Genomic DNA, 11,989 nt, shown 5'->3' on the forward strand with positions numbered 1-11,989 from the left:
GCCCGCTCTCACCTTTGCCTTCAGTAAGAAACCAAAGGAAAAAAAAAAAACCAACCCCTTCCATTCGAAATACTGGCATGAGCACGTGGATTGTTCGGTTTGGGGTTTTTTCTTTTTTCTTTTTTTTTTTTTTTTCTCCTTTCCTCTTTTGTTCTGTTTCGTTTCGTTTGTTTCTTTGTTTCTCTCCAAGGATGCAAGGAGCTGTTCAAACCTCTTCTCCCGGCTGACTTTTTCTGGGCTCAGCAGCACCGGGCGCGTCTCGAAAGGAGCAAAAAAAAAACCCCCAGCAAGGATGAGCCCCCCCCCCCCCGGGGCGACCCGTCGGCAGGAGCAGCCGCGCAGCGCGGGGTAACGTACGCCGCTGCTGGCGCGTGAGGCTGGGGGCACGGGGGGGGCTTCGAGTCGCGCCGCTCAGCCCAAAGCCCTCGTGGTGCCGGAGCGGGGTCAGAGCCGACCCCAAATGGGGCGGGTGGGGAAGGGGGGACGTGTCCCTGAGGACTTGAAGGCATCTGTAGCAAGCTCTGTGTCTTTACAATATCCTATGTGTAAATGCTGCACCTCTGTATATTATGCACATAAACATTTCTTTGAATACGATAGGACAGACCTCATCACCAGTCAGGTATAAACGACTCTTCCTCTTCTGTGTCTTGGTGTTCTCGCGTGCGTGTGCGTGCCGGTGGGGCGCGTGCGGACCCGTGTGTCTGGGCGATGTCTGAGCTCCCTTCCGATGCAAAGGAGAAGGAGGAAAAAAAAAAAAAAAGAGGAAAATAGCCTTACTTGATCCAGTCTTATCGGTATTGTTCGTCAACTTGAAAACAATAAAGTGAACGCATGGAAACCTCTGGCCCAGCTGGCGGTGCGTGACGGTGGATTTCCCTGATGCCGGTGTGCCGCGTCCCGGGGTGGGTTCGGCTCTGCCCCGTGCTGCCGGGCTCCTTCCCTCTTCTCTTTATCTTCATTTTTTTTCCCCGAGGCCGTAAGGAGCGAGCTCCCGGTGGCCAGACCCAACCTGCGCTTTCTCTGGTGCTCCGTGCTCGGTTCCCGGGGGTCCTTGGAGCCCCGCGGTGAGGGGGGCGCAGGCTGTGCCGCGCGGGGCTGGCTGTCCGTCCGTCTGTCCGTCCGTCTGGTCCTTGCCCCAGGAGCCTGGCCCAGGACGTGGAGGCAGGCACGGACTGGGTCGGGGAGAGCCCGGTTGGTGCCTGGCTGGGGAGTGGGGCTGGGGGCACAGGGGGGCCCCCCCCGATCCCTCCCTGCTCCCCTTCTTTAGGCAGCGGGGAAGGGGCACCCGGGGGTCTCGCTGCTGATGGCCTTGTTCTGTTCCTGAATTTTGCACTATGTGAGAAGTGGCCAGTTTGGGAAGGGGGGGTGGGGGGGTGCAGAGGCACCCCAACAGCAAAGGAGAGCGGTGTCGGGGAGGGGGCTGGGGGGGGGGCTGCAGAGTTTGGAGGGCATTAAAGGAAACGGCCCTGACTGCTGGGCCTGAGAACCCTTTTTCCTACTTGAAGGTACTCACCAAAACGGCTGCTTTCGTTGGATTTACGGACCCGCACGCGCTGGGATGTGACCGGGGGCAGGCGGGGAGGTGTTTTGGAGGGGGCTGGTGCTTGGGGCCAGCTCTTGTCCTTCTTGGCCCCAAAAGGCTCTCGTGGCCCTGGTACATGCTCCTTACAGCACTTGGCTCCAGCAATGGGGCTGGAGGTGAAGCTTCGCTGCAGGGCTCGGCCGTCCCGTGAGGGTTCCTGGTTCCTTCCCTGGAGCCTGTGCTCCCCTCCCCGGATCCCCAGAGCAGCAGGGCAGCGGCTTTCCCACTTCTTCCCAAATTCTTGATGCCTGGGACTGTTCAGTGGGTGCCACTGGCACCAGGCTGGGCTCTGCCCAGGGCTGGGACCAAGCACGTGCTTGGAGCGGCGAGTGGCAAGCTGGATTTGGGGCTGGATGCTGAGAAATGGTGGTGGTGAGCAGGGAGGATCCGGTGCTGCTGCTGAGAGGGCTCCTGGCCCCGGCGCTGCCCAGCCTGGCCGGGGGATGTTGGGTGCGTGGATCCGCGGGTCTCACCGGGGGCTCTCGTAGCGTTATGGATTTGTGAGTCCTCCGAGACCCCTTTCAGAATCCTTTTAAAGGCATCCGGTCAGTTTTCCCCTTTAGTTTTTCTCCTCGACGTACGTGGAAGGGAGTTCAGAAAGATTTGCTTCATTTCTCATCTGTCCTGCGTAAGGGAAGAGCTGGAGCCCTCGCTCCCCGCTGCAGCCAGCAGAGCCTCGCGGCCCCCCCGGGCTGTGCCATGCGGCCATCGCTCCGGGCACATTTTGGGGACCTGCTGCTGCAGCACCTCGGCTCCTGCAGCACCCTGCTGTGGCTCCTCTGCCCTTGGCTCGTCCAGGGTGACCACGGTGGCATGGGGAGGTCTTGGGCGAGCTGGGCTCGCTCAGCATCTCCCTGCCAGGCTGTGGCTGTGCCAAACAGGGGGAGCGGGCGCTCGGCGGTGCCGCTCCCCAGACGTCTCCAAAGCAATAGAGCCCTGGGCAGGGGCTGAATTCTGCCTGCGGGGTGAGCAGGGCCGGGGCTGGGCGCGTGCTGTGGCACCGGTGTGACCGCACGGTTTGGTCGGCCGGGGGCTGCCCCCCACGCACAGCCCCTGGCGCTGGTTTTGGGGCTGCTTCGGAGACCTTCAGGTGTTGTTCCCGGGGAAGGGGCCTGGCTGCTCTGCGTGCCCGGGGGCACCCGCACTTTACAGATGCCCCAGAGCGAGACGAGCCTGGTGGGGGGCGCTCCCGTGTCCCCCCCGCTGGCTCCTGGCCGTGTCCCAGCACCGGCACAGTGCGCCCGGCTTGGGCTGCAGCGGGAAGAGGCAGCGCGGGGCGGGCAAAGTCTCTCCAGGCACGTTTGCGAGGTGGTTTTAGGGAACGCCGAGCTGTTTGAATTTGTGTCTTTCTGCACTGTTCACACCTACCTCTTGCAATAAGCGGGCTGGGGCGCACACCTGCAGAATCCCTTTCTTGCTCCGGGCCCCGCAGCCGGGAAGGCGCCGAGCGAGGGCGGGCGCTGCCCGCGTCCACACCGGGCAAATCGCCTGCCCCAGCCCGGCGCTGCGTGCGCCTCGCTTGTAGCAGCTGCTCCATCTCCTCGGAAGGTACTTTTTACTTTAACTCCCCGGCTTTTTTTTTCCCCTCCAGTGCACTGAAATGTGGAACCTGCTGAGCAAAAACCAGCGTGCAGCCGTGCTGCTGTTCGTCAGCAGCAGGGCCTCCGTTGGCAGTCATTCTTGCTGGGAACCCATAACGTGGATGCCTTTGTGACTTGGGCAGGGAGGGAGAGGCGAGGCCGGCAGCTCGAGGCGCCGCTGCCCTCGCTGGAGGGACGCTCCCGGTGCCCTCCAGGGTCCAGGCTTCTCCCCTCCCTCTGTAGGTGCTTCTTCCTTCAACCACTGGTTTAAAGCACAAACGCGTTGCCTGGCGGGGCCGGGCGGGCGGTGGGACCGGCTCTGCTCCCAGATGTGGCCCCGCGCGCCCGCCCCGCAGAGACCCGCCGCAAGTAGGGTAGAGTTTTGATGTGCAATTTAAAAGTAGACAAAAATAATAATAATAATAATAATAAAAAAAGTATGAAATCCCCCCGGGGCTGTCACGGTGGCCTCGAGGTGCCGGGTGCCTTGGTGGGCAAACTCTGAGCCATGTCCCCTGGAGCTTGCTGGCTGCTCGCCCTTGTCCTGAGAGCAGGCGCCCCAGAGAGCCCCGAAATCAGTCCTGAGAAACGAAGCACTTGCCTCTGGGCAGAGGAAATCAGAGCGAGCAAGCAAAATCCCTTCTACTCGTGCAAGGGAAACACGAAGCCGTTCAACCCCCCCCCCCCTCCCCGCCCCGTGGTTCTAGGGATCATTAGAGGATAGGTGGGAGATCGAGGAAATCAGCCCAAGCCATCCGTCCCCGCAGCGCAGACGCTATCCTGTCGGCCTCGTCCTTACCCACGCGTGAGCCTAGTGAGCGGTTACTTTTGTCTCGGATGTTCCATACTTGTATTTTCAGAAATCCTGCATCACCTTTGGGGAGGGAGGGAGTGGGGGGGGGGGGGAGAAAGAACTAAAAAGAAATTAAAAAAAAAATAAAAAAAAGGAAAAAAAATAAAAGAAAAAGAAAAAAGCATTCAGACTTGATCTATTTTATACAATGTAAGCTGCGACCAAGTCCTGTTATTCATATTGTGGCTTTGAATCAATTATGTTTATTAAAATGCTATTGCTTCTATTCCCCCGCTCCTGTCTTCCTTCCTCCGGTACGGGCTGGGCCAGGGAGCTCGGGGTGGGGGAACGCGCTCGGCCTCGGCCCCACAGCCGGGGGCCAAGCACTTCGGGGCTGCCCCGCACTGGGCACCCCAGTCCCCAGGAGGGGCTGTGGGGCAGGGCTGAGCCCCCCCATCTCCTCCCGGTGGGTCCGAGGGGCTGGGGGCCGGCAGCACCGTGCCTGGAGACCCCCCCAGGTCAGCTTCCAGGCGTTTCGGCTTTGCAAACTTCCAGGCTGGGGGACGCCACCGTCGGTCTCATGTGGAGGGGAGAAAGTCCAGTCCCGGGGGTGCGTTTCAGGGTCCCACCAGCTTGGCCGCGCTTCTCCAGTTGGCGGGGTGGGGGCGAGCGGGGCCAAACCCCCCCCCCCGGTCAGGGCTGTAACCAGGCACTGACGTGGCCCTCGGCCAGGGCGATGCCCAGCATGATGCCGCTGCCCAGCAGGAACCCCGCGTTCTGCAGGACGAAGTGGCCCCAGGTGCCCTCGCCAGGACCCCGCAGCACCTCGGGGAGCTGGGGGCAGAGCGGGGGGGGCTCAGCGGGGCTGGGACATGGCCTGGCCCCGCTGCCCCCCTCCCCGGCTGCCCCCTCACCATGTCGGCCAGGGCCACGTAGAGGAAGGTGCCGGCGGTGCCGGTGAGGATCCATGGGGTGAGGTGCGCCGCGCTCTGCCCCACGGCCGCCCCCGCCGCCGCCCCCAGGCAGGAGAGCAGAGCCGAGAGCAGGTTGAGGAGCAGGAGGGTGCGCGGTGCCATCCCCGCCCGCAGCAGCACCGCCAGGTCACCTGCGGCACGAGGAGGGTGGGTGGCAGGGCTGGGGAGCCGGGGAGGGGGTGCTGGGGGCCGGGGGGCAGGCACTTACCCAGCTCGTGGGGCAGCTCGTGGCAGAGCACGGCCAGCGCCGTGCTGAGGCCGCTGGAGAGGCTGTGGGAGAAGGAAGCACCTGCGGGAAGAGAGCACGTCCCCACGCGTCCTGTGTCCCTGTGCACCCCGTCACCATGCATCCCTGTCCCTATGTACCCCATGTCCCTGTGCACCCCCTGTCCTCCTTTTCCTGTGCATTCCTGGCCCCATGCACGCCATGCCCTTGTGCACCTCTGTCCCCATGCACCTGTCCCCAAGCATCTGTCCCCATGCACCCCATGTCCCTATGCACCCTGTCCCTGTGCACCCATCCCCGTGCACCCCATGTTCCTGTGTACCCCATGTCCTCCTGTCCCTGTGCACCCCATATCCCTGTGTATCCCCGTCCCTGTGCAGCCCCATGTCCCCGTGCACCTGTCCCCACGCATCCCTGTCCCCATGCATCCGTCCCCATGCACCCCATCCCCGTGCACCCCATGTCCTCATTTTCCTGTGCACCCCTGTCCCCGTGGACCCGATGTCCCTATGCATCCCTGCCTCTCCTGTGCCGGTGTACCCCATGTCCCCATGCACCTTTGTCCCTGTACACTGCTTTTGTCTCTGTGCAGTGCTTTCCCCATGCACCCCATGCCCCTGTGCACCTCTGTCCCTGTGCACCTCATCTCCATGCACCCCTGTCCCTGTGCACCCCATGTCCCCATCCCCATGCATCCCTGTCCCCATGCATCCGTCCCCATGCACCCCATGTCCCTGTGCATCCCTGTCCCTATGTACCCTGTCCCTGTGCACCCATCCCCGTGCACCCCATGTCCCTGTGTACCCCATGTCCTCCTTTCCCCGTGCACCCCATGTCCCTGTGCACCCTGTCACCGTGCATCCCTGTCCCTGTGTACCCCCGTCCCTGTGCACCCCATGTCCCCATCCCCATGCATCCCTGTCCCCATGCATCCGTCCCCAAGCACCCCCATCCCCGTGCGCCCACGCCCTGGTGCTCCAGCAGCCCCATTTATCCCCGTGCCGCTCACCGATGGCCAGCCCATCCGTCAGGTTGTGGATGCCGTCCCCCAGCACCACCATCCACACCAGGTCAGTGGCCCTGGGGCTGGGGGGCAGCGCGGGGCCGTGGGAGTGTCCGTGGGAGTGTCCGTGGGGGGGGCCGTGGGGTTTGGGCTCCAGCTCGGGGTCGGGGGCCGTGAGGCATCGCAGCTCAGCCCCTGCGGTGGGAGAAGCACGGGGTGGGTGCGGGGACCGGGTCCCTGGGTGCTGCAGAGGGTGAGGGGGGGTCCTTACCGCCGCGAGACGGGGCCAGGACCCCAGTGGCCGCGTCGGGGGTCTCTCCGGGGGGGCGTCGCTGGGGGAAGAGCGGAGGTGTCGGGAGCGAAGCCGGGACGTGGCTGCAGCCCCGTGCCCTTCTCGGCCCCCGTGGCTCTCACCGTGGCCTCGCGGCCGCGCCGCAGCATCCCCAGGAGGAGCTCCACCACGAAGAGCAGGTAGATGCCCCCCAGCACCGCCAGCCCCTGCAGCACCGCCGCGGCCCACGGCTCCCCTGGCGTCTCCTGGTGCCGCCCCTGGGCCTGGACACGGGGAGGGGGGGGGGACACCGGGCTCAGGGTACCCGCACGCCCCGGCCCGTGGCCCCGTGCCACCCCGGGGGGGTACCTACGTGGGGCCAGAGGTGGAGCAGGGCGTCCCCGCAGAGCGTGCCCACGGCCAGCGCCACCAGGAAGGCCAGCAGCGAGCGGAAGAAGCCGCGGCTCAGGAGTGGGACGAAGCCGACGGCCAGGGCGGACGGCAGGCTGACGAAGGTGACGGCCAGGAGCCCCCAGCCCAGCGCTGTGTGGGGGGGGGGGAGACGGGCACGGCCACGGCGTGGGCGTGGGGACGTGGGGACAGGGGGATGCAGGGTGGGGGGGGACCCTGGGGGGTGCAGGGTGGGGAGCCCAGGACTGGGAATGTGTAATGGGAAAATGGGGGGGTGGGGGTAGGATGGGGGGCGGCTGGGGATGCAGGGAGGGGGCTGCAGGGAATGGGGACGGGGACCAGGGGATGGGATGGGGATAGGGACTGGGACGAGGATGGGGACCAGGGGATGGGGACCAGGGGATGGGGGGAGCAGAGGTCAGGGGGAGCCAGGGCTGGGGATGCAGGAGGGGGGAACCAGGGGATGGACAACGCAGGGCTGGGGGGGGGGGGGGCAGGGAGGGGTTGGGGTTACCTGGCCACAGGCCCCCCCCCGGGGGAGGCAGCGTCACCTCGTCGCGGTGCTGGATGCAGACGCGGCTGTCGATCTGGTAGAGCAGGGCCGGGCAGAGCAGCGTGAACTGCTCGGGCGTCAGCTGCGACACCGAGGCCAGCCCAAAATTCACCAGCAGCTGGGTCACGTTGAGGCACTGCGGGGTTGGGGGGGGGGGGGGGGGGGGGGGGATGCAGAACCCAGCGGTGAGCGGCTTATGGGGGGGGGGGGGGGAAAAGAAGCATCTCGGGGAGCAGCCCCCAGCCCCACTCACGTCATCGTGCGGGTGGTCGTAGCCGGAGTGGTCCAAGCCCAGCACCCTCCCCAGCAGGCTGAGGCCGGGCTGCTCCCACCGGGGTGGGCCGGGGCCCCCGCCACCCCCAGGGACACCCCCGGGGCTGGGGGGGGGCTCGGCGGCAGGCGGCGGCTCCGTGCGGGGGGGCTCGGGGCTGCGGGGAGCGGGCAGGGGGTGAGCCCCGGGTGCGAAGAGGAGCGACGGGGATGGGGATGAAGGGGGCAAATGGGGGGGGTGTGTGGCTACCTGGGGGGGTGCCCCCCGGTCGCAGCCCCCCCGCCGTGCTCCCAGGCGGGGTGGCGGTGCCGATGCTTCTCCTCCTGCACCTCCAGCAGGTCGAGGTGGCTGACGTGGCCGTGGCCCAGCTCCTCGTGCTGGATCTGCACCACCTGCACGCGGCCCAGCCCCAGGCTGCCCAGCAGCCGCGCCAACCCGCTGGAGGGCAGGGTGCCGTTGGTGCCGTAGAGCCGGAACAGCTGCTGCAGGTAGTACCCGGCCTCCTGCGCCGTGTCCGTGTCTGCGCCCACCTCGGGCAGCGCCGACGGCCACGGCTCCCCCCGGCCCCCCCGGAGCGCCAGCAGCCACAGGCAGCCCAGCAGCACCCGGCCGGGGCCCATTGGGGACGGGGGGACGGGGATGGGGGGGGGGCAGGAGGCGGCGGGGCTGGGTCCTGGGGGGGTCCTGGAAGGTCCTGGGGGGTCCTGGGGGGGTCCTGGGGGGTCCTGGGGGGGGACAGGGCTGGAATGGGGGCGCTGCGCCACGGGGATGCGGTGCCCGCGATGCTCCGGGGAGATGCGCCCCCAAATCCCCCCCCACACACGATGCTGCCACCAGCCCTGGGACAGGCAGCACCCAGCCCTGCAGCCCCCCTGGGGGGCTCCCCCCGTGTTCTCAGGGCTCAGTTTGGTGACCCCCCCCCCTCCCGGACCCCACCTCCGCGCCCTCTGCCCGCCCGGGGGGGCGGCTGGGAAGCAACAGGAGGCACCGGGGGCACGGCTCGGGGCCACGTGTCCCCACATGGGACCCAGAGCCATGGGATGGGGAATGGGGATTTTGGGGGGGGGCAGCGAGCTGCCAGCCCTGTGCACACCCCCCCCCCACATGGGGTCAGGCACCCCGGGATGGGGGTGACGGCGCTGGGGGGGGGCCACCCGGTGCCACTTGTCCTTGAGGGAGGTTTTGCAACGGGGCAGGTTTGTGCCGGGGGTTAATGTTTCACCGCGCGGGGCGATAACGGCGGGGGGAGCACGGCCGCCCCCCAGCAGGGCACGTGCCCCCCCCCCAAAAAAAAACAACCCACCCGTGTCCCCACCAGCGCCCCCCACATGGCTCTGCCCCCTGCCCAGCTCCCACCCTGCTGCCAGGGAGGACAACCCCCCCCCCAGCCCCCCGAGGGACAATTTGGGAAGGGGGGAACCACGGCGCAGGGATGGGGACACCGGGGGGGGGGGGCACGGGGTGGGGGGGCCATGGGGCTCATCCGCCCCTTCCAGCCAGGACTCACGGATGCCATGGGGGCAGGAAACCCCCCCAAATCTGGGACCTGACACCCACCAGTCCCCCCCCCCACAGCACAGGGTCCCATGGGTGCCCCCCCCTCCCCACCACCATGGGGCGCGTGGTCCCCAACCTTCCCCCCCCCCCCTTGGCGAGGCCTCACCCCACCGGGTGCTGCATGGGCTCAGCCCGGCCCCCCCCCAGCTGCCTTGGGGGGGTCTCGTCCCCCACCCCTGGGGCTCACCTGGTGTCGTGGAGTGTTATTTTTTTGGGGGGGGGGCCGCGCTGTGCTGACTGCGGGGGCCGGGGACACGCCGCTGCCCGGCCCCCGTCCCCGTCCCCGTCCCCGTGCCGCGGTTGCGCCGTGTGCTGCACCCAAACCGGGGGGGGGGCAACGGTCACCGGGCGCCGCACAGAACCAGCCCCGGGAGGGGCCGCGGGGGGGGGGGGAGGGCCCAAACGGGCGCGGGGCCCCCCCCACACAGGGTGGGCGTCGCGGGCAGGGAGCAGGCGAGGCGCGGGCGTGAGCTCCACCTTTATTAACGCCCCCAGCAGAGCCCCCAGCCGGGTGGCAGCCGGGTGTGGGGGGGCACAGGGCCGTGCCCCCCCCCGGGGGCTGCAGGCGGGAGCCGAGCGGCTCAGCCCCTCGTGCCCGGGACCCTGCACGTGGCCAGCCCGGGGCAGGGGTCCCCCAGTGAGCGGGGGCGGCCGCGTCCTCGCCCCCGGCGGCTGCTGGGGGGGGGCAGGAGCCGGGGGGGCCGGGACCCCCGTCAGGGCCCGCGGGTGGGGGTCCGGGGGGGTCCGTGCCCGTTATCTCTTGCCGCTCCTGCGCGTCTCTTTGCCGTTGCTGACGGGGCCGCTGGCGGTGCCGGGGTGTCCGGGCTGGCTGCGGGTGATGCGGCCGCTGGGGGGGTGCGCGGGGGCGCTGGGGGGGTGCGCGGGGCCCCCCGGGCTCAGCCCGTTCCCGTTCTGGCTGTCGGGGGCTGGAAGCAGAGCACGGAGGTTGGGAGGGGGGGGACATCGGGGGGGTGGGGAGGGAATCGGGGAGGTGGGGAGGGAATTGGGGGGGTGCTGATGGCCGGGGGGGTGCACCCCCGGGGGGGTTTCGCTGCCCTACCTGGGGGGGCGGCGGGGGGGCCCTGGCTGCTCTGCGCGGCGGCCGGACTGGAGCTCTCGTTCTGGGCCTGCGGGGATGGAGATGGGGCTGTGCTGGAGCGTGGGGGGCGGCCGGGCCGGGGGGGGGGGCGGCCCCCCCAAAAACACCCCTGCCCCCCCCCCCCCAAAATCCCCAAATCCAACTCACGCCTTTGCTCTGCGACTGCTGCGCCACGTACTCGGGGTTGGGCTCACTGAAGTTGGGCACCTCGGAGTACACCATGCAGAACCTGCGGGCACGGGGGGGGGCGGTGGGACCCCCGCAACCCCCCCCATGACCCCCCCCCACCCCCCAAACCCCCTCCTTACTCTCCGATCTTCTGCAGGTCGCCGCCGCGCCCCGTGTACAGCGTCAGGCAGCCCTTGAACACCGAGGCGTAGCTGCGGGGGACGGGGCCGTGAGGGGGGTGTTTATGGGGGTGGGGGGGGGGCACAGACAGGACCCCCCCCCCCACGTCCCCCCCCAGCCCAGTCCCGTACCCCTTGGTGAGGCGGATGATGTCCCCGGGCTGGATGAGGTTCCCGACGTCGTCCCACACCGAGATGTTGATGCTGCCGGTCTTGTCGGCCACCTTACACGTCCGCACCTCGTGCCCGTCCTTCGTCTTCGTCACCCGGCCTGGGGGGGGGGGGGGGGGCACCGTCAGGCTCTGGGGGGGGGTCCCCGAGGTGGGGGTGTCCCCGTAACCCACGCCCCCCTTCCCCCCAAACCTGTCTCCAGCACGATGAAGATGAGGTTGAGGTTCTTCAGCCCCGGTTTGATGTCCTTCACAAACGTCTCGGCGCTCATGGTGCCGGCGGGGGCCCTGCGGGGATGGGGGGGGGGTCACCGGGGGGGGACACCGGGGGGGGGGGGACACAGGGAGGGGGGGGCATGGAGCGGGAGGGGGTAAATGGGGGGGGCACCGGGGGGATGGGGACGGGAGGGGGGGAGGCACCGGGGGGCACCGGGTTGGGAACACCGGGGGTGGGGGGGGGGGCACCGGGGGTGGGGGGGGGTCTGGGAGGTTGGGGGGGCACCGAGGGGGGGGCGCAGTGGGGTGAGGGGGGGCACCGGGGAGGTGGCACCGGGGATGGGGCCGTGGGGATGGCACCGGGGGGCTGGGGGGGTACCGGGAGGGCGGGGGGGGTACCGGGGATGGGCCCGGGGGGGGTACCGGGAGGACGGGGGGGGCACCGGGGATGGGCACGGGGCACCGGGGGGGCGGCAGCGGGGTGAGGGGGGGCACCGGGGGGTACCGGGGATGGGGATGGGGCCGGGGGGGTACCGGGGGGGTACCGGGGCTGGGGCCGTGGGGCCGGTCCCGCGGCCACGGGGGGGGCACCGGGAGCAGCAGCGGGACCCCGGGGCCCCTCGGGAGCCGTAACCGGGGCCGGGCCCCCCCCGGGGCGGCGCTGCCGGGATGGGACCCGGCCCCGCCCCCCCCCTCCCGCCCCCTCCTCCCCCCTCCCGCCCCGCCACCGGGGGGCGCTCGCGCCCCGCCCCCGCCCCCGCCCCCCCCGCCGGCCGCCGACCTGCCCGAGCGCCGCCGCCGCGGGCATTCCCGGAAGTGAGCGGCCGCCACCGGCGTCAGCCAATCAGCGCGCGGGAGGCGGGGGACGTCCCGCGAGGACAGCGAATGGCGAGGCGCAGGGGGCGGGACTAAGGGCGGGGCTACGCCTCAAGC

The 11,989-nt window shown here is 68.9% G+C and overlaps 2 protein-coding genes across 3 annotated transcripts; both read right to left on the minus strand.

Annotated features, from left to right (window-relative positions):
- Positions 1-4,142: 4,142 nt before the first annotated feature.
- Positions 4,143-8,392, minus strand: SLC39A5 (solute carrier family 39 member 5). The gene is made up of 10 exons (XM_072031940.1): positions 7,917-8,392; positions 7,650-7,824; positions 7,358-7,532; positions 6,806-6,975; positions 6,576-6,716; positions 6,433-6,493; positions 6,168-6,356; positions 5,141-5,221; positions 4,873-5,063; positions 4,143-4,792 (listed from the first exon to the last, which is right to left on the minus strand). Exons 1-10 carry the CDS (start codon positions 8,285-8,287, stop codon positions 4,652-4,654), a joined length of 1,695 nt encoding a protein of 564 aa, XP_071888041.1. The 5' UTR covers positions 8,288-8,392; the 3' UTR covers positions 4,143-4,651.
- Positions 8,393-9,849: 1,457 nt separating this feature from the next.
- NABP2 (nucleic acid binding protein 2) lies at positions 9,850-11,956 on the minus strand. 2 transcript variants are annotated; one of them, XM_038171551.2, is made up of 7 exons: positions 11,838-11,956; positions 11,034-11,128; positions 10,803-10,941; positions 10,632-10,703; positions 10,471-10,552; positions 10,285-10,351; positions 9,850-10,150 (listed from the first exon to the last, which is right to left on the minus strand). In XM_038171551.2, the coding sequence occupies exons 2-7, from the start codon at positions 11,110-11,112 to the stop codon at positions 9,978-9,980; spliced, it is 612 nt and encodes a 203-aa protein (XP_038027479.1). In that variant the 5' UTR covers positions 11,113-11,128; positions 11,838-11,956; the 3' UTR covers positions 9,850-9,977. The 2 variants fall into 2 exon arrangements, with proteins under 2 accessions (XP_038027479.1, XP_038027480.1); XM_038171552.2 differs by lacking the exon at positions 11,838-11,956 and adding an exon at positions 11,602-11,733.
- Between the last annotated feature and the right edge of the window lie 33 nt (positions 11,957-11,989).

The sequence above is a fragment of the Anas platyrhynchos genome, chromosome 34 (genome assembly GCF_047663525.1).
Source record: "Anas platyrhynchos isolate ZD024472 breed Pekin duck chromosome 34, IASCAAS_PekinDuck_T2T, whole genome shotgun sequence".
In the NCBI taxonomy this organism is placed as follows: Eukaryota; Metazoa; Chordata; class Aves; order Anseriformes; family Anatidae; genus Anas; species Anas platyrhynchos.

What these genes read in the sequence shown, in the direction of transcription:
- NABP2 (XM_038171551.2), bottom strand. Translation starts at nt 11,112, where the DNA reads ATGAGCGCCGAGACGTTTGTGAAGGACATCAAACCGGGGCTGAAGAAC. An exon ending in GACCTGCAGAAGATCGGAGA is followed by an intron (nt 10,553 to 10,631) that starts GTAAGGAGGGGG and finishes CCGTGCCCGCAG; the next exon opens with GTTCTGCATGGTGTACTCCG. An exon ending in AGCAGTCGCAGAGCAAAGGC is followed by an intron (nt 10,352 to 10,470) that starts GTGAGTTGGATT and finishes CCATCCCCGCAG; the next exon opens with GCCCAGAACGAGAGCTCCAG.
- SLC39A5 (XM_072031940.1), bottom strand. Translation starts at nt 8,287, where the DNA reads ATGGGCCCCGGCCGGGTGCTGCTGGGCTGCCTGTGGCTGCTGGCGCTC. An exon ending in ACCGGGGGGCACCCCCCCAG is followed by an intron (nt 7,825 to 7,916) that starts GTAGCCACACAC and finishes CGCTCCCCGCAG; the next exon opens with CCCCGAGCCCCCCCGCACGG. An exon ending in CGAGCTGCCCCACGAGCTGG is followed by an intron (nt 5,064 to 5,140) that starts GTAAGTGCCTGC and finishes CTCGTGCCGCAG; the next exon opens with GTGACCTGGCGGTGCTGCTG.